The sequence below is a fragment of the Bufo bufo genome, chromosome 2 (genome assembly GCF_905171765.1).
Source record: "Bufo bufo chromosome 2, aBufBuf1.1, whole genome shotgun sequence".
In the NCBI taxonomy this organism is placed as follows: domain Eukaryota; kingdom Metazoa; phylum Chordata; class Amphibia; order Anura; family Bufonidae; genus Bufo; species Bufo bufo.
The window spans coordinates 718,550,847-718,576,054 of NC_053390.1; the positions used below are offsets into that span (position 1 = coordinate 718,550,847).

Genomic DNA, 25,208 nt, shown 5'->3' on the forward strand with positions numbered 1-25,208 from the left:
ACGACTAAATCCAAGAGCTCCGCAGTCAAGAACAGCTCAAAAAATCCCAGGGCCGAACCGATCTGAGCTGTCTCAACCCGAACTCCAGACTGGGCAGTGAAAGGGGGAACTAATGGTGCGGCTGAAGTTGGTGACTGCCAATCAGGATTTGCCAGCACCTCAGGGACTCTAGGGGCTCTACGGGCCTGTCTGTGCGGTGGCTGCGACGGGGTAACTACTGCACGTGCCACCGTACCAGCTTCAACTGCCCTTCTGGTGCTCGCCACTTCACCATGTTGTACGGCAGTGCTGGTACTAGGTCCAGGGAGGGCTGCGCTGCTGGTGTATGCCTCACCACGTGATCCGACAGCGCCAGCCCCACTCTGCTGCTCTTGAAGCGGATCCTGCGTAACCTGTGGTCTAGCGACACGGGCCGGGTACGCCTGGTGCTTCCAGGGACCTCAACCTCCTCGTCCGAACTTTGGGTCATAGAGCCACTGCTTTCCACAGGTTCATATTCTGACCCGCTAGATTCGTCAGATGAGGGTTCCCACTCCTCATCCGACTGGGTCAGAATCCTGTAGGCCTCTTCAGAAGAATACCCCCTGTTTGACATTTTGGACTACTAAATTTAGGGGTATTCCCTGAGACTACCCAAGAAAAAAAGCAAGCCTGTCTTACAAAGGGGAGGCTAGCGAAGTACCGGAGGCCGCTGCGGTTGATAAAAAATATCAAAACTGATTTTTTTATCGCCGCAGCGCTTGGAAAGTGATTGTGCAGTGATCAAAAAAATATATATTTTTTGTCACTGCGGCGGGGCGGGTGTGGGTGAACGCACGTGTGGGCGACCGATCAGGCCTGATCGGGCAAACACTGCGTTTTGGGTGGAGGGCGAGCTAAGGTGACACTAATACAATTATAGATCTGACTGTGATCAGTTTTGATCACTTACAGATACTATACAGGGAGTGCAGAATTATTAGGCAAGTTGTATTTTTGAGGATTAATTTTATTATTGAACAACAACCATGTTCTCAATGAACCCAAAAAACTCATTAATATCAAAGCTGAATATTTTTGGAAGTAGTTTTTAGTTTGTTTTTAGTTTTAGCTATTTTAGGGGGATATCTGTATGTGCAGGTGACTATTACTGTGCATAATTATTAGGCAACTTAACAAAAAACAAATATATACCCATTTCAATTATTTATTTTTACCAGTGAAACCAATATAACATCTCAACATTCACAAATATACATTTCTGACATTCAAAAACAAAACAAAAACAAATCAGTGACCAATATAGCCACCTTTCTTTGCAAGGACACTCAAAAGCCTGCCATCCATGGATTCTGTCAGTGTTTGGATCTGTTCACCATCAACATTGCGTGTAGCAGCAACCACAGCCTCCCAGACACTGTTCAGAGAGGTGTACTGTTTTCCCTACTTTTAAATCTCACATTTGATGATGGACCACAGGTTCTCAATGGGGTTTAGATCAGGTGAACAAGGAGGCCATGTCATTAGATTTTATTCTTTTATACCCTTTCTTGCCAGCCACGCTGTGGAGTACTTGGACGCGTGTGATGGAGCATTGTCCTGCATGAAAATCATGTTTTTCTTGAAGGATGCAGACTTCTTCCTGTACCACTGCTTGAAGAAGGTGTCTTCCAGAAACTGGCAGTAGGACTGGCAGTTGAGCTTGACTCCATCCTCAACCCGAAAAGGCCCCACAAGCTCATCTTTGATGATACCAGCCCAAACCAGTACTCCACCTCCACCTTGCTGGCGTCTGAGTCGGACTGGAGCTCTCTGCCCTTTACCAATCCAGCCATGGGCCCATCCATCTGGCCCATCAAGACTCACTCTCATTTCATCAGTCCATAAAACCTTTGAAAAATTAGTCTTGAGATATTTCTTGGCCCAGTCTTGACGTTTCAGCTTGTCTGTCTTGTTCAGTGGTGGTCGTCTTTCAGCCTTTCTTACCTTGGCCATGTCTCTGAGTATTGCACACCTTGTGCTTTTGGGAACTCCAGTGATGTTGCAGCTCTGAAATATGGCCAAACTGGTGGCAAGTGGCATCTTGGCAGCTGCACGCTTGACTTTTCTCAGTTCATGGGCAGTTATTTTGCGCCTTGGTTTTTCCACACGCTTCTTGCGACCCTGTTGACTATTTTGAATGAAACGCTTGATTGTTCGATGATCACGCTTCAGAAGCTTTGCAATTTTAAGAGTGCTGCATCCCTCTGCAAGATATCTCACTACTTTTGACTTTTCTGAGCCTGTCAAGTCCTTCTTTTGACCCATTTTGCCAAAGGAAAGGAAGTTGCCTAATAATTATGCACACCTAATATAGGGTGTTGATGTCATTAGACCACACCCCTTCTCATTACAGAGATGCACATCACCTAATATGCTTAATTGGTAGTAGGCTTTCGAGCCTATACAGCTTGGAGTAAGACAACATGCATAAAGAGGATGATGTGGTCAAAATACTCATTTGCCTAATAATTCTGCACTCTCTGTAAATGTACAAATGCTGATTAGCGATACGCTAATCAGCGAATCAGTGACTGCGGTGCGGGGGGCTGGGCGCTAACCGACGCTAAGCTACCTAACCAAGGGGCCTAAACTATCCTAAAACCTAACAGTCATGACGGGGTATTGGTTATTACCTGCTCGCCCCTCATGATCAGTCACTTACTAACCCCTGACTCACTTACCACAAGCCCTAACCCTCTAAACTGGCACTGTCAGAACCCCAATAAGACACGGACACCAAGTTGGATTATATCGGCCACAGCAGCCGTTTATTGAAAACACATACATGAATAATTAACCTTTTATTTTCCACAAAACATCCCCATAAGATATAACCAACTTATTTATAACTGAGTAACACGGGGGAGGTCCTGGAAGCCCCAAACCTCGGAATTTTCCCAGTATCCTTTTTGAGCCGACTTGCCCCCAGCCGTTAAGCACCAGCTCGGAGGCACCACTGACGGCTCGCCCAAATTCCGCCACAACCGACCACCAGCCATAGGAGTCCAGCCCCAACCGTGGAGCCCTCCCATCCTCGTCACCTGAATCTCTCCAACTTCAAGGACCTCCCACCGCCACAGCCGCCGTGACAAAATAATTAATATTTTATTTTTCTTATTTATTTATACGATCACCCCACTCCGTCCCCTCCCCATCCCCCGCCATCCGGCCCAGGCTCTGGAACATGAAACAACAAGGGGTAGGTGGGTGGGAGCTCAGTTTTTTCCACAAAATGGCCTCCTTCTTCCCAGCCCCTCGCCCTTTTTAACCCCTCGCTCCACCGCCCCCATAACTTAAACTAGCCAATCCCTCCCCAGGGGCTCCCTCAAACCAGCCCCCCGTCATGGTCGCCTCCCCCCAAGGCTGCGCCCCCAGTCCGGCTCTGTCTTGACGGGGTATTGGTTATTACCTGCTCGCCCCTCATGATCAGTCACTTACTAACCCCTGACTCACTTACCACAAGCCCTAACCCTCTAAACTGGCCCTGTCAGAACCCCAATAAGACACGGACACCAAGTTGGATTATATCGGCCACAGCAGCCGTTTATTGAAAACACATACATGAATAATTAACCTTTTATTTTCCACAAAACATCCCCATAAGATATAACCAACTTATTTATACCTGAGTAACACGGGGGAGGTCCTGGAAGCCCCAAACCTCGGAATTTTCCCAGTATCCTTTTTGAGCCGACTTGCATCCAGCCGTTAAGCACCAGCTCGGAGGCACCACTGACGGCTCGCCCAAATTCCGCCACAACCGACCACCAGCCATAGGAGTCCAGCCACAACCATGGAGCCCTCCCATCCTCGTCACCTGAATCTCTCCAACTTCAAGGACCTCCCACCGCCATGAACGCACATGCTTGACACCTTAAGCCTGTGCATCCCTCCACATCCGCAAAGCTGTCTCAATGCCTTCCTGTATTGCCAGACACCACATGTCAATCCCCACTGCGTTCAAGTGAACGCCGTCAGACCGCCAAAAATCCCCGACCCCTTTTTCCAGTTCAGTATGCCGTACTACCACTGCACCATTTCTTGCCATAAACCGCCCTATGGCCCGGTTAGCTTTTATCCAAGCCTTATTTATCCCCTCCACCGACCGCGCCCCCCTCCACACTTTGCGGGGAACAATGTCCGACCAAACGGAAATAAGACCCGGGAACAGCGCCCACAACCGGAGTAGGTCGAATTTAACGTCCTTCACCAATTCCCGCAACGGCCGCGCCCCCAAATCGTTGCCCCCCACGTGCAACACCAACACATCCGGCACCCTATCCAACCTAACAAACTTGTGGTCCTTAGGTAACACGCCCCCCCACACCATTCCCCTACGCCCCAACCATCTTACCACCGCTACCGACCGGTCAATCCCCAACTGTTGTCCATCCGGCCGAACCGCAGCCCGGATGGCTCCACAGAAAACATACGAGTGACCCATTATCCAGATTAGCGCTGGGTCCGAACCTGCAACGAAATAACAAGAACAAAAGCATACCGTGCGGGATGAGACAGAATACAATGCAATATCACAGCCGATCTAGACGTATATATGATCTAAAACGAATCGATTCCCACCTTCCTATCCGCATGATCACGTCCTGCCCCAGCCCACGTCTGGCCGCCTCTGTCGCTGCCCCGATTCTAAAAGAATGGCTAGAGTAACCCCCAAGCGCTAAGCCCAACTGCCCTAGACACCGCTTAAAGACCGCCGTGAATTGGAAACGGGAAAGGAAAGACCCGTCCGCATGCACTAAGAGAGGGGAATTCGCCCCCACCACCGCAACCCCGTGCTCCCTCAAGCAACATACCGGACACATTGCGCAACCCGGGACCGCGAACAAAATAACCTTCCGACCTCTCCCTTCCACATCAGTTTTCGACCGCCTAATACGAAACTCCACCCTGTCCTGAAAAAGGTCTACGTCGTCCCTAAACAAACCACCCTGTCTCTTAACCAACGGAGAAACCAACTCACCCAAACGCAATGCCCCAAAAAATTTCAGCGAAAAAGCCAACCGAAACAAACGTAACTCCCACGACGAGGCACAAACGTCGACTAGTTGATCCCCCAACCTCAACAGCAAAGCAAAAGACACCGGCCTACGGTCATCCTGCCCTGACTGAGAACGCCGCCAACCCTTTAAAGCCCTCACCACCAGAAAAGACTTGGTGACGTCCGGCTGGTTCCCAAGACGAAAACCGAAAGCCAATCCTGAAACACAACTATTAATCCTAGAGACAGACCACCCCTCCTCTCTACAATGCCCAATGAACAATAGCAAGGGAATCTCAAAGTCATCTGACACAACAGCCAACCTGGTCTTCCAATCCTCCCAGCATTGCCATGCCCTATTGTATGTCTCCCACGTACCGGGTGCAAGTGAAGCCCGTATGAGACCCGCTACGGTGTCTCCAGAAGTTCCCACAGGCAACTCGGGCAGTCCAGCCCGCGCTCCTCTGCCCCCGGGGCCAGCTGGCGGAAACGCTCCCACTGTGAACGAGAGAGAGCATCAGCAATACAGTTATCAACCCCTGGTACATGCACTGCTACCACCCAAGCATTTAGTGACAAACACTCCAGCACCAGCCTCTGCAATAGACGCACCACCAACGGTGAAGAAGCCGACAACCCGTTAATCGCTTGCACCACCCCCAAGTTGTCACAGTGGAAACGAACCTTCTTGTTCCTAAACTCCTCCCCCCATAACATTACTGCCACCACAATGGGGAACAATTCCAGCAACGCTAAATTCTTGACCCAGCCTCTCTCCACCCAGGTATCAGGCCAACACCACCGCACACCACTGCCCCCCACAATAGACCCCGAAACCGCCTCCCCCCGCCGCATCAGAGAAAAGGTCAAAATCAAAGGAGTCTACCGCCTCACCCATAAACAGACCTCTGCCATTATAACACTCCAAAAACGATGCCCAAACTTGCAAATCCGCCCTAAGCTCTTTCCCCAGTCTAATAAAATGGTGCGGCGCCGCCACCCCTGCCGTTGCCGCCGCCAAACGCCTACTAAATACTCTACCCATGGGGATAATCCTACAGGCGAAATTCAGCTTCCCCAGGAGTGACTGTAGGCTCCGCAATTGGATTTTCTGCATTCGCCTCGCCCTGTCGACCTCCATTTTTAGATCCTCAACCTTGTCTAAGGGCAGCCTACATTCCATCTTCACTGAGTCAATCACTATGCCTAGGAAGCTCAATTCCGTGGTCGGCCCCACCGTTTTCCCTGCCGCCAAGGGAACCCCGAAGGAATCAAACAACGCCTCCATCGTGTGCAACAGTAAAGAGCACACCCTGGATCCCGGGGGGCCAATACATAAGAAATCGTCCAGATAGTGAATAAGTGATTCACATCCGGAGGAATCCACTACCGCCCATTCTAGAAAAGAGCTGAACTTCCCAAAATACACGCAGGACAACGAACACCCCATTGGCAAACAACGATCAACAAAAAACTTACCCTCCCAAAAACATCCCAACAAATGCAGGCTCTCTGGGTGCACCGGCAACAATCTAAATGCTGACTCAATATCCGTTTTCGCCATCAATGCACCCCTCCCAAACTTCCTAACCCACTTTACTGCCGCATCAAACGAGGTATAGACTACCGAGCACAGCGTCCGGTCAATGCCATCGTTGACCGACGATCCCCTAGGAAAGGATAGATGTTGAATCAGGCGAAACGTATTCACCTCCTTCCTTGGGACCACCCCCAGAGGCGACACACGCAAGTTCTGCAAAGGTGGTTCCAAAAACGGGCCAGCCATCCTTCCCAATCTAACTTCCTTCTCTAACTTTTTGGTCACCACATCAGGGTGCTCCCTTGCCGACTGCAAATTCTTCTTAAGCAACACGGGCCCCGATGGAACAAACGGAATTTTAAACCCCCCCGAAAAACCTTCCCGCAACAATTGCGCGGCCCCCCTATCCGGATATCTAGCGAGAAACCGGTCCATCTCTTCCAGACGCACCGGTGTCTCCCCCTATCCCAGAACTCTCGCCCCCCTTCTGTCTTGAATTTGCACTTGGCTCCAAATTTACACCCCCCTTCATTGAATAAAAAACACAACCCCTTCGCAGATGCTGCCGCAAATCCGGATTGTCCCCCCGCCCCTGATTCGCTCCGAAAGGGCTGACCTGACCGAACCGGCGCCGTCACTTTGAGCCACAAAGCGATATCCTTGTGGTCCCATTTGATGCTAGGGCGTACCGCCTTCCGCTGCCTAAACTGTTCGTCGTAACGCAGCCAGGCCATACCCCCATACACACGGTAAGCTTCCCCAATAGCATCCAGGTAACAAAAAAGCGCGGAGCAGCACGCCTTCTCCCCTATCACACTGGCCAATATCGCGAACGCCTGCAACCAGTTAGGGAACGTCCGCGGTATCAGTCGGTACCTACGCTTCTCCTCATCCTCCCTCTTACCCTCATCCTTTCGCGCCCTATCCAAATTGAACCTGTCCAAAGGGAGTAAGGAAAATATATCCACATACTCCCCTTTCCAAATGCGCTCCCTAACCTCCTGCTTCAAATGTGCCCCCAACGGGCCCTCGAAACAAACATAAACTTCACCCTTAGCCCTATCGTCTAACCGCATTACATCCTCCTGATCAGACCCACCCACCTGCGTCTGAACGGACGCCGAAGTACCACATGAAACCACCGTGGGTGTACTCGAAGCTGGCGGCCCCCCCGCGGCCGCCCCCACGCCGGCAATGGCCCTGACGCTACCGACCCGCCGATGCCACCCCCCAGGCCCCCCAACGATAACACGGGATTCCCTGCCGCCCCCAAATTTGCTAACAACCCCACCAAACCCCCCAAGAGCTGGCCCAGTCCCTTACTCAAATCCGACTGAGACCCCCCAGCCCCCCCAGACACTAACTGACATAAAGGTCCCCAAGGTGCCTCACCTGGCTGCCTGGGTGCTGTGACCCCATCAGCCGAGGGTCCTGACTCCCGACGCTCGGTCCTCTGAGACGGTCCTGGCACAGCGAGCTCCCACGGATGTCCCCTGGCCGGGCTGGGGCCAGGGACGTGATCTTCTGGATCCTCCCTGGAAACGACTTGCGCGGCGACACCATCTTCCTCGACTTGCCTGGCCGACGAGGGCCTGCTGCCAAGGTCCGCAGCAGCCCCGTGCCCTCTGGAACACTGCTCTGGCTGAGGGGCCTCATCCACATCAGGATCCTGGAGAGTGCCCGCCGTTCCTGGTCCCGACCACAAGGTGGCGCTGCTGCGCTGCTGATGAGGCCTGCTGAGGCCTGAACGAGGGCTCCGCCTACTGGCTGGATTCCTTCCACGCCTGGGCACCCGGGAAGGATCGGCACCTGCAGGCGTGAAGGGTCCTGAAAAGCAGGGCTCCGTCTGCGGCGCTGAGCCCGAGGGGAGGCCATGTCTGGGCTGAGGCATGCCGGCGGCCGGGCCCGCCGCGGCCGGGATGCCGGTGGCTGAGGCGGAGTGGGAGCCTCAGCCGCCCCTCTGAGCAGCTGCTGGACCTGCTCCTGGAGCCAGGCGGGTCCCCGAGCAGCTGCCGCCGACCTGAGATCTGCCAGAAGAGAATCGACGTCCATGGTAAGTGTCAGTGAGCGCAAGGGAGTGTAGATGTATGCAGCTCAGTTTTTTCCACAAAATGGCCTCCTTCTTCCCAGCCCCTCACCTTTTTAACCCCTCGCTCCACCGCCCCCATAACTTAAACTAGCCAATCCCTCCCCAGGGGCTCCCTCAAACCAGCCCCCCGTCATGGTCGCCTCCCCCCAAGGCTGCGCCCCCAGTCCGGCTCTGTCTATACCAGTGGGGAAAAAAAGTGACAGTTTACACTGATCACTTTTTTCCTTTCACTAGGTGATTGACAGGGGCGATCAAGGGGTGATCAAGGGGTTAATTCGGGTGATGGAGGGTGATCTGGGGCTAAGTGTAGTGTTGGTGGGTACTCACAGTGATCTCTGCTCCTCTGCTGGAACCAACCGACGAAAAGGACCAGCAGAGGAGCAGACAAGCCATTTAACACATCATATTTACTAATCTGGCTTTTCATTTGTTTTTTTGAAAATCGCCAGCCTGCCAGCCATGATCATTGGCTGGCAGGCTGGTGACGAACTTGTCCTCTAACTTTTGCCGGCCCGCGATGCGCATGCGCGGGCCGGCTTTGAGCGAAATCTCGCGTCTCGCTAGATGACGCATATATGCGTGACTGTGCACGGGGCTGCCGCCTCCAGAACGCGTTAGGCGGTCCGGAGGCGGTTAACTGCTGCTAATTGCTAACTGTGATGGGTGACCCACTGACACAACACTTCTGTGGCCATTCATTGGCTGCTGCGGTAACATGACCCATATCAAAACGGCTGTGAACATGAGGAGACCGAGGACCTGCAGACCAATGGGTGACAATGGATCAGGTGCGTATGATTACCACAATGAGTCCAGCCATGCTAGGGAGTCTGAATAAATAGTCAATGAACAAACCAGTTAAGGCAGCTCTATCATATGCAGCTACATTTGCTAGTTTATTGACTGAACAGTTTTCCATAGACACCTCAGGCAGTGTGGTTTAGGCATTGGTTAATTGCATTTTAGTTTATATTATATTTGGGCAAAATATGTTACTCCACAAGTGCAGACATCAAAGAAGACACTGGAAAAGGCCCCACTTCAGTTAAGACCAACACTCTAAACAGATGCAATAATACAAATGTGATATTTGTCATACATTAAACTAGTAATTTAGACGCAGGAGCATTTTACATTAATATGAGCTTAAAGGGGTTTTCCGAGATTTTTTTGTGATCGGTGGGGGTCTAATACCCAGCTGTTCGAGAAGGCAGCGGCGCTCCTATGAGCACCGCAGCCTTCTCTCTGCTTTTCCTAAGCTAGTGACAGGACGTTCAGGTGGCCTAGGAGCAGCTTAGCCCCATTGAAGGAAATGGGGGTGAGCTGCAATTAGAGATGAGCAAATCGAAGTTGACGAAGTGGAATTCGATCCCAATTTCAGGAAAAATTTGATTCGCACCGAATCCAAATCTCCTCACGCTTCATGGTAACGAATAGCATTTTTTTCTAAAATGGCTGCTGCACGTGTTAGGACATGGAGCAAGGAACTCTGGGAACGAAGGATCGCCAACAATGCCATGCATGCAGCCAATCAGCAGCCAGCCAGCCCTGTGATGTCACAGCCCTTTAAATAGCCTCAGCCATCCTGGATTCAGCCATTTTCCAGTGTACTTAGTGCAGGGAGAGACGTCAGCAGGCGCTAGGGACAGTGGTAGAAAAGACTTTAAAACTTTTATTTTGCTGTATAGAAGGTCAGGGAAAGGATAGGAAGAAATTATTCCACAGTATTGAAGCAGAACAGGGTTCAGTAGGAGAGTTTACAGCCTGGGTAATAGGAACAATCCTATTACACCTTGCTGCACTGACTGCGGATCCAAATTGCCATTATACAGCTATGTAATTCCATCAAACCGTTCTTATTATTGGGGTACAAGTGCTGTTTGACACAGCCATTAACAGGGTTTATTACAAGGAAATATTTATACGTCTTATTTTCCCTTGTGCGGTGCAGTTATATGTTCTAAAGAATTTTTGGGCTTGTATTAGTGGGGAATAAAGGGCTTATTAGTCCTTCAGTGGTGAAGTGAGAAAATTATAGCCCTTTTTGGCGTGTATTAGTGGCAAAAAAATATATATTTGCTATTCAGCGGTGCAGTTATACGTTCTAAAGCCCTTTTTGGCATGTATTAGTGGCAAAAAATATATATATTTGGCATTCAGCAATGTAGTTATATGTTCTAAAGCCTTTTTTGGCATGTATAAGTGGAAAAAAGTAGGGGCCTATTTGCCGTTCAGCAGTGCAGTTATATGTTCTAAAGCCCTTTTTGGCGTGTATTATTGGCAAAAAAATATATATTATTTGCCGTTCAGCAGTGCAGTTTTATGTTCTAAAGCCTTTTGTGGCAATATATAAGTGGAAAAAAGTAAGGGCCTATTTGCCGTTCAGCAGTGAAGTTATATGTTCTAAAGCCTTTTGTGGCATGTATTAGTGGCAAAAAAATATATATTATCAGCCTTTCTACTAGTAATGCCTCTCCCTATACACCCAAGCATTCTGCTAGCATTTCCTGCTGCTCTATGACATTGTCTGCCTACCTTTTAAGTCTTCTGAAATAATGACCCCTAAATCCCTTTCCTCAGATACTGAGGTTAGGACTGTATCACTGATTTTATATTCTGCTCTTGGATTTTTACGCTCCAGGTGCATTATCTTGCACTTATCAAAATTAAATTTTAGTTGCCAGATTTTTGACCATTCCTCTAGTTTTCCTAAATCCTTTTCCATTTGGTGTATCCCTCTGTGTGTAGAATGTAGTATAACTGTGTGTAGAATGTAGTATGTAGAACAGAAGGTGGGCCAGTCCTTGAGCCTGTCGGTGTCTTCCAAAGTGCACGGCAGAGCCGACGTGTGGAGCTGTAACTACGGTCAAGGACAATATATATCTTTTACGGCCCACTGGGTAAATGTGGTTCCTGCACAGCCAAACCAGCAACTTGGCCAGGTGACGCCGCTTCTGCCTCCACGTTCTCAGGCCATTGGTCCTGCGACAATGTTCGCCTCTGCCTCCTTATCCTCCACGGTGTCCTCAGCCTCCACTGCAGGGACAATTCACAGTGCCACTCCAGCATACCACATGTGCAGGGCACGGCAGTGTCACGCTGGTCTACACCTTGTTTGCCTGGGTGAACAGAGTCCCACAGGGGAGGAACTGCTCCGTGTCCTTCATCAAGGAATCGAATCCTGGCTTTTTCCGTGACAACTGAAAATCGGAACCATGGTGACCGACAACAGGAAGAACATGGTGTCGGCACTGCGTCAAGGGCTGAGCCATGGGCCCTGCATGGCGCACGTGTTCAATCTGGTTGTCAAGCGGTTCCTGAAGTGTTCCACTCATCTTAAAGACATCCTAAAAATGGCCAGGAAACTTTACATGCGCTTCAGCCACTCGTACACTGCAAAGAACACTTTCCTTGAGCTTCATCGGCAAAACGGCATCCCCCAACATAGGCTGATATGAGATGTTTTCACCCTCCATATGTTGGACCGACTATACGAACAGAGAAAGGCCATAAACGATTTCTTGATGATCCAAGCGGACAGGAGTACCCCCCTGTGTAACTTCGATGTCAGCCAGTGGCAGCTCATGCGTGACACCTGCCTTTTGCTCAGGCCCTTTGAGGAGGCCACGTTATCTGTCAGTCGCCATAACTACAGGATGAACAACGTCATTCCACTGATTTATGTCCTGGAACTGTCACTGTCTCTCAGGTGACTGATGTCAGGAAATCAAGGAGATTGGCTGAGCGTGGAGGAATCTAACAACCTCCTTGATTTCTCTTGATTCAGTGTTAATAGGGTTAATGACCACTTCCTTTTTCTCAGCTGTTGCTCAGTGGTCATCACTTCTACCCTTTATAGTCTCACCCCACCCTTCTGACTATGCGGTAGATAGCTTCATTTGGGTTTGGCTGAGCTGGTGTGAGATTCTCTCTGGTGTTCCTGTTCTTCCATCTCTACAGAAGTTAAGTGTTGCGTTTGTTTGTATTTGTTATATTCACTGTTGTTGTATTTGGGCCTGAGACAGAGACTTCCATTCGTCCATCTGGGGAGGAATGGGTTGTCTCTGATCCTATACTTATTCCAGGGCCTTATAGGGAAATCAGGGCCTAGGTAACCTGCTAATGAATATTCCTACCTTCAAGGTCTATTCATATTGATAGGTAGTCAGGGCCCAGATTAGGTTTGTCTAGGAGGTGACCTGTTTCTTCCCTAGTTTCCAGGCCAAGTTACTGTTCCCCTTCCCTCCTGTGTTCAGTGTGGAGTTTCCCCCCACACTGATCGTGACAGGAACAGATGCTGGTAAATCTGGCTGGTCAGGGGACTGGAGACGTGGCAACTAGATCTCACAGCCACATGAGCCCTGTGGGGGCTGAACTGGAGGAGGAGGAGGACATTAGAGCACAAGCAATGTGTAGGAAATGGGTGCTTTTTACACACAGGTGACAGGAGAAGAGGAGCAGGAGCAGCCAGATGAGCTACAGGGTGATGTCACGGCCTTTGGTGTGCGCCGTGACATGGTTGCCATGCATGCTGTTGCCAGAGGCAACATGTTGTGGTTGCAGCATGTAGGTGCCTCCTCCTTTCTCTTGGGGCTTTCCCTGTCTGGTGCCATAGGGGTTAATTATCTAGCTGGTGGGGATTTAGGTGTGCCCTGGGTGTGGCCACGAGGTTTATATTGCCTGTGGCCTGTTGGCTGGGTTCGGTGTTCCTCCAGCCTTGCTGTGTGCTGGAGCTGTGCTCCTGCCAGGCCTCTATTATTTGCCCAGTGCTTAAGGGCCACCTTGTGGAACATCAAGCTCACCATGATGTCTCCCCTATTTTCCCGTTGTTCACCTTCCCTTCACTACCCTTGCATATGTTTGGTGTTGTTTATGTATGGATGGTTGTTGTCTTGTCTAGTGGTTTTTACATGTCTGGTCTGTTGGTGTCTATATTCCGGCATGTTTGCTAGACATGTTCCCTGTGTGGTGTGCTTCTGGAAGGGGGTGTCAGGGTTCCCTGGAGGGGGGACTACAAATCTGTATGCTGCTCTGCCTGGGGCCACCATGTGTCTGTTTTGCATGGGGGTTTCCAGGCAGTAACTTGTGTGCTGGCTACCTGGGTGTGGTTGTTTATACTGTGTCCTCTATGGTGTGTGGGCATCAGTACTCATGCTCGGGTTCCAGTCGGTGTTGATGTGGCAGGTAAGTGTGTTGTATGGTGTGCTTACCTGCCGATCCAGTTACGGTATACAGTCTCCACTTTTTCCTTTCAGCTAGGCCGGTGGAGACTCCTGTTCATCCGTGTCTGGGATGAACAGGTCGTCTCTGCCCTTTATTTATTTCAGGGATTATCAGGGAGACTCAGGGACCTAGGTTTACTGGGTGTGATCCTTCCTACCATCCAGGTCCACTCATACGGTGAGTAGTTAGGGCGAGGATTACGAATGTTATAGGAGGTGACCTGCTCCCTTATCCCAGCCTCTGGCCTAGTTGCTTGTCCATCTGCTATAAATTGTACGATGGGAGGTACCGTGACAGTATGTCCAACAGATAGATAATTAATCCCTTCGGCACCAGACAGGAAAGACCCTAGGAGAAAGGAGGAGACACCTACATGCTGGAACCATAACATGTTGCCGCAGGCAACAGCATGCATGACAACCGTGTCACCGCGCACACCAAAGGCCGTGACAGGCGATGAGGAAGATGAGGCAGAGGACCCAGACACACCATGGCAGTATGCAGTGGAGATGGAGGCAGGGAGCCCTCCGAGTCACTTGCACAAATGGCCCAATGCATGCTCACTTGCTTGCGTAGTGAAAGCTGAATTGCCACCATTCGGCAGAGGGATGACTTCTGGCTATCCACCTTGTTGGACCCTCGCTACCAGTTCAAAATGGGGGCCTTTTTTACACCCGCTGAGAGGGAGGACAAACTGAACTACTATAGAGACATCCTATGTAGTAAGTTGGCTGCTGCCTATCTGCACCATCGTCCATCCTCTCGAAGGTCTGACTGGGGGTGACCTCTGTGCTCACGTTCCTCTGGCATGGCTGCTGTGGTAGGGTGGGGGGGGGTAGGAGCAGTTCCAGCTCCATTAGCAGCAACTTGAGTCTAGTCGCTGATGAGTAGCTTTCTTCACCCGCCTAGTGAAGAAACTACTCACTAGCAGCAACAGCAGCTAGACCTGGAGCAGGACCTGAACCAGCAGGTGGTGGCATACTTGGACAGCACCATGCCACCCCACATTTAAGATCTGCTGGACTACTGGGCTGTCAAACTGGATTTGTGGCTGCAACTGGCAGTTTGCCCTCGAAAAGCTGTCCTGCCTTGCAATAGTGTTGCATCAGAGCGGGTGTTTAGTGCGGCGGGGGCCATAGTTACCCCAAGAAGAACTCGCCTGTCCACCCAAAATGTGGAGAGACTGACCTTTGTCAAGATCGTGGATCAGCCAGGATTTCCATCCACCAATGCCTGATGCAACAGACTAGATCATCCATGGTGCCACACCAACACTTTGACAAAAGAGACAGGTTTCTTCTGGCTACCTGCCTCAGCTACTATTCTGATGCTGCCATCCACCTGATGCCACACATCTGATGCCAAGTGCTCCTTCTTTCAACCACCATCTTCAGCTGGTACTGATATTGCCACCCACCTCCCCACTCTGTGGTCTCCTGATGCTGCTGCCACTTCCACACTATGTCACCTTGCCATTCTGTGGTCTCCTGATGCTGCTGCCACCTCCACACTATGTCACTTTGCCACTCTGTGGTCTCCTGATACTGCTGCCACCTCCACACTATGTCGCCTTGCCACTCTGTGGTCTCCTGATGCTGCTGCTACCTCAACACTATGTCACTTTGCTACTCTGTGGTCTCCTGATGCTGCTGCCACCTCCACACTATGTCACCTTGCCATTCTGTGGTCTCCTGATGCTGCTGCCACCTCCACACTATGTTACCTTGCCACTCTGTGGTCTCCTGATGCTGCTGCTACCTTAACACTATGTCACCTTGACACTCTGTGGCCTCCTGATTCTGCTGCTGCCGCCACATCCACACTCTGTCATTGGGCCACTCTGTGGTCTCCTCATGCTGCTTCTACCTCACCACTATGTCATAGGGCCACTCTGTGGACTTCTCATGCTGTTCCCACTCTCCCCACTTCATGACTGGGCCACTATTTTGCCTTTCGGCCTGGCTGACATCATCATTTATTTGACCCTTCTTCCGATCTGTCAGAAGGAAGGAAAAACGAGACGCACAACGGATCCTGTCTATGTAACGGCTGTAAGCCAGAATTGGCTTATGATTTGGTATCTAAAATCAGGAGTGGGTACAAAACACAGAAGACATGCAAATATTCCATTCACGTGTCATCTCTGTTTTGGATCCACTCCTATTTTTTTTTACTTTTGCAATACTGATGGATTACTGACCAAATGCTGACCGAGTGAAGGCGGATGCTCCACAGACAGGATCCGTTTTTTGGGGGTTATTTTTCTGACGGATCAGAGGAAGGGCAAAATAATCAGTGACGTTAACACAAACCTACTGCTGACATCCTCTCCACTCTGTCGGGGGGGGGGCTCTACTTGTAAAAGCAATAAATAGAACAGGTTCTGTAGACATCTATGTGGAATCAACTGACGATGGTGTAAAAGGAGTGCGCTTCTTCTTGACCTTTAAGGCTGAGTTCACACTTGAGTTATTTGTTCAGTTTTGGCCCCGTAACTGCCCAAATATGTGAAGTGTGTAGTAATTCTAAGAGCGACGCCTGTCATCTACATGTCATACTGACTCACAGTATTGTTTCACTACCACAGCAGACTCCCTATGCGTGTTACTGCAAGGCACAGTGTGTACACCACTATAAAGGATTTCTGCAGCCAGGAAATAGCAGTTTTTTAACGTGATTCGCCACAAATAAATTTGGATCGAACCTAATTGAGAAATTCGCTCATCTCTATACTATGTACGGCGCTGTGCTTGGTGAGCTGTGAGAAGGCAGCAGTGCTCATAGTAGTGCCACTGCCTTCTCAAAACAGCTGATCAGTAACAGTCTGTACAAAGAAGTAATAGTAAACTGTATGGAGCATGTCATGTTATAAGCCTTCAACATGGATTTTATTGTGTTTCTAAGAGATAGTGTTACATTTTCACCTCATATTGGCAAAAAACACTTAGTGAACTTATCTCTGTCTCTAGCATATGTCTCCATGCCACAGGCTATTCCATCATTCTCATTTCTGGTCTAGATTATATTTTCTTGCCAGATAAATAACATTAGTGCTTGACAGGCTTAACCTCTGTTCACACACTATAAAATGATGGTGTATAGTGAGTCATATGAGTCACAAACTATAAAATGACAGCATGTCACACTAAATTATTTAACTATTTGAGACACAGGAACACAGAGGACAGCTTGTATTAGTTGACATTCCTGATTCTATTTGTCCATGGTGGTGGATAATTGTATTGATTGAGATATAGATGAAATATTAATGCAGGTTTCAATAAGTAAAATAAATAAGGAGATGTATGGGCTTAATTTACAACATATTTTATATATAAATAGATATATACACAGAATGTAATTAAAAACAACATTTAAAATTATTGTGCACGTTTTGGTTTACAGGTTTAGGTGGAATAAAGGGAGAGCAAGGGATAATAGGAATGCCAGGATTAAATGGACTGCCAGGTGAGCATGGTACAGTTATATATAGGATGTATGGTATGACATATTATCTACAGTATTAACTACATGTAAATTTAACTAAAGGGGTATTACAATCTGGGACATTTATAGCATATTCATAGAATATACCATAAATGTCAGATGGTTTTAAGAGATGGGACCCACACCTATGTCCAGATCAGCGCCCAATGCCAATGGAGAGGAAGATGTGCATGTGCGGTCACCCTCCATACAACATCATGGGACTTCCAAAAATAGCCGGTTGGCAGTGTACTCACTGCTATTTTTGGAAATTGCATAGCAGTGAATGGAAAGGACACTGCACATGTACAATGTGCTCTCCATTCTATCTGGCGCAGGCAGATCTCTCTAACACCCTATAAAAATGCCATGGGAATACCCCTTTAAGCAGATTTGTAGTTCAGGGTCTTTTGAAATTGCAAGAAAAAATTGTGGTTACAATTTTTAAAGAAGTTGTACAAGATTAGAAAAAGGAAAGAGACTGGTATTATCTGATGAATGCCACTCTTGACCATGAGCTGTGGCTGGCATTAGAATTTGAATGGGGCTAAACTGCAACACTACAGCTCAAGGACATGAGTTGTGATGTCCCCGGTGAAGCACAGACCCTTTTTCCAAGGGTTCCCACAGCATTCTGTATTTATTGGTGATCGGACTCCTGGGTGTCAAGAGCTCTTTAGGCATTGTCCACACAGATTTTAGTGAGGACTTTAGTGATGGAGCTCAGAACTTCAATACTGTATAGTGTCATCAAAACTTAGGGCAGAAATGTGGAAATTTGGATTCATTTAAGAGGATGTATCTTACTAAAGAAATATATCTCAAATGTATTCTTTAAACTGTTTCATAGACAATTTAATACAACTACTACTTTATAGAGAGGCATACACATTTAAAAAAAAATAAAATAAAATTATGTGGCTCCAACAGATGCTGCATTATGGAGGCATTTCCCACAGAAACATTCTGTAAACCAGTGGCACATGGCTCAACATGACCATGGGGAATCCGGGTGCTGCTCTGCCACATGTGTGAAGTATAGAAATGATGGCAGACTTGATTATAGGGCTGTATACAAATGCATCCACTCCCCAGTGGAACTCAATTAGGCTGGCCAATCACCACACACAAAATTTCAAGCACTTGGGGCAGTTTTTGGCTGCCTAGTTTTTACGGGTAATCGATGAGGAAACCGGCCAGCACTCGCTCCAAATTGCACGCTGCACGGGAGAGGAGCAACCTCCAACGAACAATGGAACAACAAATCCCAGCAGCTGTGTCTTTGCAAATAGGTTTCTTTTTATTTCATTACAGGTTCCCAGAAAATGTCCTATAACCAGTTTCGGCGTATAAGCCTTTCTCAACAGGTACCTGTGCAAAGACACAGCTGCTGGGATTTGTTGTTCCATAGTTTTTAAGGGGAAACATGTTAAAATGTGTATCACTTGTAAAAATCACACGGCCAAAAAACACATTACAAAAAGATTGGCCACACAGCAAATTACTGCAATGTGTAAGCCGAGCTTTAGAATTTTCCTAATTCATTCACACACAGTCTAGGACAAGTTACGAATGTGTATATTCCTGAAATATTTTTTAATTCTAAGAGAATTTTTATTTATTGTAGGTCTGCCAGGTGTTAAAGGTGAGAAAGGGGAAAGCGGACAAGTGGCATCACCAACCAAAACAACTCTGTCTGCATCTCCATCTGTAACGAGGGGTATGAAATATTTCTTTTAACTATGGATTGATATTAGGATTTTTGTATATTGGCATGATAGCTTCCATTTCTGCAAAGATTCAAGACTGATAGGATCATCCTTTATGATCTAATATGATCCAGAAACAAGTGTGACCCTACAGTTGTCACTTTGTAAAACAATTATTACAAAATGTTTGATTACAGTACACACCACCAAAATATTTTATGCCTGATGATACAGTAGATCCAGATTCTCTTTATGTGATTGCTAAGGTTTTTGTAACTTCTATTTTGTTTAATGAGGACACATTATGCACGTTTGGCCTGTTCTTCTATTGCTAACAGACCAACTGACCCTTTCCATTATTTCCATTTTGTTGATGTGATAGCGATTAAATTTTTATCACAGTTCAAATGAAAGCCAAATGACAAATAGTCACTTGTCCACACTGTCCCGAATACCTTCAGGTATATCATGCAGGACTTATTGTACTTACACAATTAAAAGATATTTCAGCTTTTGTCAACATAAACCATTGTGAATCCCTCTCTTGGGATCTGCCCAACTGGAGTTTTGCTCTTGCTTTTTCCAGAGATTGACAATCTGTCCAGAGACTAATATCAATCACATTAGTACACAACACTTGTTTTAAATGTCGATATATGCTAGAAATGTAGGTGTACCTACCTACAACCACCTTATATACAGGTAACATTCTTAAATTGTCTGGTTTACAGATTCTAATGTACGACTTGTTGGTGGGAGAATTCCTAATGAAGGAAGAGTTGAAGTTTTTCATCTTGGAGAATGGGGTACTGTGTGTGACGATCATTGGGATCTAAAAGACGGTGCAGTGGTATGCAGGATGTTGGGATATTCAGGTGTTTTTCAAGTCATTCTAGATCAAAGGTTTGGCCAAGGTAAGAATGTTATAAACGTATTTCTCATTAAAGGCTTTAAAGGCTTTTTCAAGGTTTTTTATCATTTCATTTTATTCATGTGGGGCTAGAAATTGTTTATTTTCAGTTGGTCTTTGTAACGGATCTCCTGGCACCCCGACCGGGTACCTCCGTTGATAGGTGCTCCTAGTGCTTTCCGAGGACTCCAAGCACTCCACTTGACACCGTACGCACTGCAGACCCCACGAACCGCCGAAGCTTGGTTGAGGTCTCACCGTCTCCTACCAACCCTGGACCTACAACAAGGCTCCAGGCTCCAGTGGGTGAACCTCTCCTAAAACCAGAGAGCAGGAACAGCTCTTACAAGAGCTAGTAGTAAAGCCAGGGGAGTATAGCAAATCTTCAGCGTATAGCAATCCCCCAGTGTTGATCAGTTACCCAAACACCAGCCTCAACATGATGAAGGATAAAACAGGCACTTTTTATTGAGGGCTACCCGCCCGTATTTATGCAGGTCCCCATCTGGTGGACATGCCCCTAGGGGACCAGAAGGAAGACTGTGACACAGGACAGATATGCAGCAATTCAGGATACACAGACACAATACATCCCCACAATGCATCATGGTTTCCTCCTCTCTGCCCTGGAGACACCCGAGGAGTAATTCAATTATCTCTCAAGACAAAGGGAAATCACCAATACACATGTGGGGACAACAGGACAGAAATCACCATTTAAACATGCAATGTCACAACCCTTACAGTAAACACAGACATTTAACATATCCACAGATAGCTCAAGTCTGAGTGCATATTATTAGGTGAATGGCACTCAGACTACACAAATACAATAAAATTAGCTATCTGGGTACCCTCACATAACATAAAGTACAATTCCAAAGACAGATTTAAGCTGTGCGGCCGGTCTGTCTTCTCCTTTAAAGTTAGTACGGGCCATAATCCTGAGGCAAGAGGCTGGTAGCCAGGCCCCTCCGAAACCCAGTGGCGAGGTTGGTTTCGCCACAGTCTTTATTTTTGTTTTGCAGCCTTAAGTTTGGGTATATTGTATCTGCAGAGTATCTTGCTTTTTGTTTTACATTGGTCTACTGTCCTGACTGCTTATGTATAGTCCTTATCTCTGAACTCCTGGTAGCTCATTAACACTCACTTAAGCCATAATTATATCATTTTCATAATAATTTAGCTATAATGATTGTTTATGAGCTACCAGGAGTTCAGAGATGAGGGCTATACATCGAGTCGTCACAGCAGCAACCTGACAGTTCTGTGTAAAACAGAAAGCAACATAGTCTATATACAGGTATATGCTGAAATGGAAGGCTGTGGAACAAAAACTGCCAAACATTTTAAATAAAGATCAATTGAAAAATATATATATTTTAGCCCAACATGAGTAAAATGCAATGATAATAAATTGCTGCTGAAGGTGTTCATAGCCTTTAAAGGGAACCTGTCACCGGGATTTTGCAAATTAACCTGAGATGAGTCCTGTACGTGAGATGAGTCAGGAACAAGACTCATCTCAGGTTAATTTGCATATGTATCAAATCATTTTTTTTTTACACAATAAAAGCACACAGAGCTATGGGGACTGGGTATTGCGGATGTGCTAGCGGCCATCTAGCAACCCATGTCCTCAGCTCCATACACAAAATCCCGGTGACAGGTTCCCTGTAAATTATCACTTTGATATTGAGGTTCTCAGCTTTTTTACAATAAATTGCTTCTATCTGCAGCACAAAGCTGATACTTGGGCAAGTAGACTGAAGGTGGATTAATACATGCCCACTGAATGCACTAAAAATAATAATGAGAGAAAAATATCCATGCTTTAATTATTACATTAGTAACAGTGCCATAAGCAACTGCATGGTATGGCATTACCATAAATTTGTAATAATTTTATTGCAGATGGTATTTGGACAATAATCTGTAGGGAATTAAAATTCCTAATTTACAAGTGCTTGAATGTTGTGAGTGGACAACACACAAGTTGATACATTATGTTGATGTGACAGCCCAATTTTGCCCAATGACGTCTTTGGGTTTCTATTGACAGTTGTAGAATGATTTCAGCTTGTAGAATTATTTGGATATTTATCCTCTGCATTAACTATTAAAGCCTCATTTCTCCCCAAAATACCCTTTAACTATCTAATAGAATCCCTAGCTCCAAGCATTGCTCCAAGGAAGCCCCCTTGTACCATTCTCTTACAGGCCCTTATTTAAAGGGGTTGTCTAGGACTTAAAGATTGGTGACCTATCTACAGGATAGGCAATCAATATCAGATTGATGGAGGACCAGCTCTGGGGACTCCTACACATCAGATGTTTGAAGGGGCGACAGAGCCTGAGTGGATTCTTCGTTGGCTTGTGATGTCTTGTTCATTGGTCAAATGGCTCTTGTGCAGCTAAGTTAAAAGGATCTGTCATCAATCTAAAAAAAGTGAGATATTTATATATTCTAGCTGGCCATTCTTCCCTGAGCATGGCATGCATTCAGTTATGAATATGCACACACCCCCATTCTGCAGGAATGACCCCCGAGATTTCTGGCAACACACACATCAATCATAAGTGGCTAGTCACAGAGGTGTGGCTAGTTACTTCTCTTCTAAGGGATGTTCTGAAGTTCTCCGTCACACAGCCTTCTGATGCAGCATGATCTCATGAGAACCAGGACTTCTCACGAGACTACGTTGTACCATAGCTTCCAACGGGACAGTGTGTCACACTGGAGTGAGACGTCAAAGGGCATTATATGACATATACATAAGTGAAAGCATGGCCAACTAGAATATATAACTTTCTTATTGTTTAGAGACTCTTTAAGCTACAAAACAAGGCACAGTGGTTATACAACGTGCAGTGATTCAACAGCTGATTGTCAGGGTGCTGGGAGTCAGCTCCCACCTATTAAATACTAATATAACCTATATAGGACATCAGTATTTCATTTAAATCATTGTCTGTGGGTTTGACAGGTGGGTCCGTCAGGAAACTAACTAGTCACAGAGACAGAACGTGATGTGAAAGATGCAAAAAAGGACATTTGGAGCAGAAGAAGTAATCTGTTTATCTGGAACCACGTTTGAGGTCTTCTAGTGGTTTTGTGGACCTTCAATTTAATTCTCATGTTTCTGCAACCTATTTAAGTCGATTACAATTCACAAGTTGATTAAAGCATTAGCCTGTCACCACACAACAGGCATTATTTTCTGATGTATTTATACCATTTATTTAGCAAATTCAGATTAATCTATAATTGTAAAAGATGCTGGTATGCCCTGTGAGGAAACATTTCAGTAAAGTGATCAGATACCAGAGTTATGGTGGTTTTGGAATAGTAGCAAAAACTTGCAAGTAACATTTGTGCGGAAAAAGACTCAAGAATCGCGATAAAGGTGGAGAAGACCTCTTAGCAAATATCATGGAATAGAATGGAAGCTAATTATGGTCCCAAGTCTGATCACCCAGGAAATATTGGCTAGATGTTTGTCTCCTCCATGTCCCAGTTGAAGAGAGGAGTTCTGTTCTTGCCACCCGGTAGTAAAGGGAGTGATACTAACAAAAGCTGAGCCCCCCTTTTTTCAAGGATCCTATAGCAACCTCATGGTTTTCCACTATGATAGATATACTTTTGCTCAAAAATATGATTATTTGGTATTAGCAAGTTTTGGTTTTGCACTAGCTAAAGTGAAAGTCAGTGATGCGTGGATTTTCTTGTGGGAATAACTGAATAATTATTTTGCATACAGGAACTGGCCGAATATGGATGGATGATGTTAACTGTTCTGGAACAGAAAGCTCCATCAAAGAGTGTAGAGCCAGTGTCTGGGGAAAAACTAATTGCAGTCATCGTGAAGACGCTGGAGTTCAATGCACTGTATAAACAAAGAATTCTTCACATGTACTGACAATGCTTTCATACTTACCAATAAACTCGTAAATGGCTACAGAGGAACAGTATAACAATTATAATATTATATTCACCTATAATTGTAACATTTCAAAAATTAAAAGATTGAAAATGGCTAGATCTGTGCATGTGTATGTCTTGAAAAAAGAGCGTGTTTTACAGTCGACGAGGGAGAATAAATGGTATTAATTCATACAGCACATACTTGCTGTTGCTTATTCCCTTAGTGACCAGCCTGTTTTGAGCCTTACTGGTCAAGTGTTTTTCTTTCTTTTTTCAAAGTTGCCTTCCAAGGGCTATAACTTTTTTATTTTTCTGCCTATATAGCTGTATGAGGGCTTGTTTTTTGCAGGACAAGTTGTAGTTTTAATGGCACCATTTCTGATTAACTTTTATTAACTCTTTCTGGGAGGGACATGGGAAAAACAGCAATACTGCCACTGAGTTTTTACGTTAAAGATTTCACGGCATAAATAATATAATACCATATCTTTATTCTCTGGGTCAGTACAATTACAGCGATACCAAATACATATAGTTTTTTTATGTTTTACTACTTTTGTTCAGTAAAACCGCTTTTTATTTTAAAAAAGGAATAAAATCTTTTTGCATTGCCGCTTTGCAAGACCCATATGTTTTTTCTTTTTCTTTCTATGGAGTTGTGTTGCTTGTTATTAATTTTTTTCAGTGGCAATTTATATGATATTTATGTAGTGCGGGTTGTTACAGACGCAGCGATTATTTTTTTTTGCTATTTTTTTACTGGAATTTTTATTTATTTAATAAATGTGTTTTTTTTTACCACTTAATAGTCCCACAATGGGACAATATAACAGACATTTTGATAGATTTTTAAAATACAATGCTATAGTGCATTGCATTTTAATCTCAGTGCTTTACTGACATTGATTAGCAGGCTGCGCCAGAGAGGCACAGCCTGCTGCAAACTACTAAAGGCTGGTTTGGGGCGTACATCAGACCCCAGCCAGCCTTTACATGCATTGGCACCCCGCGATCATATTTGCGGGGTGCTGATGGGAGATAGAGGGAGTCCGCTCCCTCTGTCAGCACTTTACATGCGGCGGGCACCATTGCCAGCAGCATATAAAGTCTTAAACAGCCCGGATTGGTACCCCTACTGGTCCAGGCTGCTAGAGCAGGAACCTGGCTCTCATGTGAGAGCCGTGCAGCGCTTAGACTGGACCCCCGTAAAAATAAAAGCAGCAGCGCAGCCTACAGTCCCTTAGTGACCTCCGTAAAAAGGTGTATGGGTGGTCACTGAGGGATTAAAAGCAAATTGCAATGCAAA

The 25,208-nt window shown here is 46.5% G+C and overlaps 1 protein-coding gene across 1 annotated transcript in view; it reads left to right on the forward strand.

Moving 5' to 3' along the window:
• MSR1 (macrophage scavenger receptor 1) overlaps nucleotides 1–24,019 on the forward strand; it is a 49,410-nt gene extending 25,391 nt beyond the window's left edge. The window contains exons 7-10 of the mRNA XM_040418802.1: nucleotides 17,278–17,340; nucleotides 18,986–19,078; nucleotides 19,799–19,981; nucleotides 23,739–24,019. Of these exons, the coding sequence (XP_040274736.1) occupies nucleotides 17,278–17,340; nucleotides 18,986–19,078; nucleotides 19,799–19,981; nucleotides 23,739–23,872 (473 nt within the window). The 3' untranslated portion in view covers nucleotides 23,873–24,019. The remainder of the gene's footprint in view (nucleotides 1–17,277; nucleotides 17,341–18,985; nucleotides 19,079–19,798; nucleotides 19,982–23,738) is intronic.
• The last annotated feature ends 1,189 nt before the right edge of the window (nucleotides 24,020–25,208 follow it).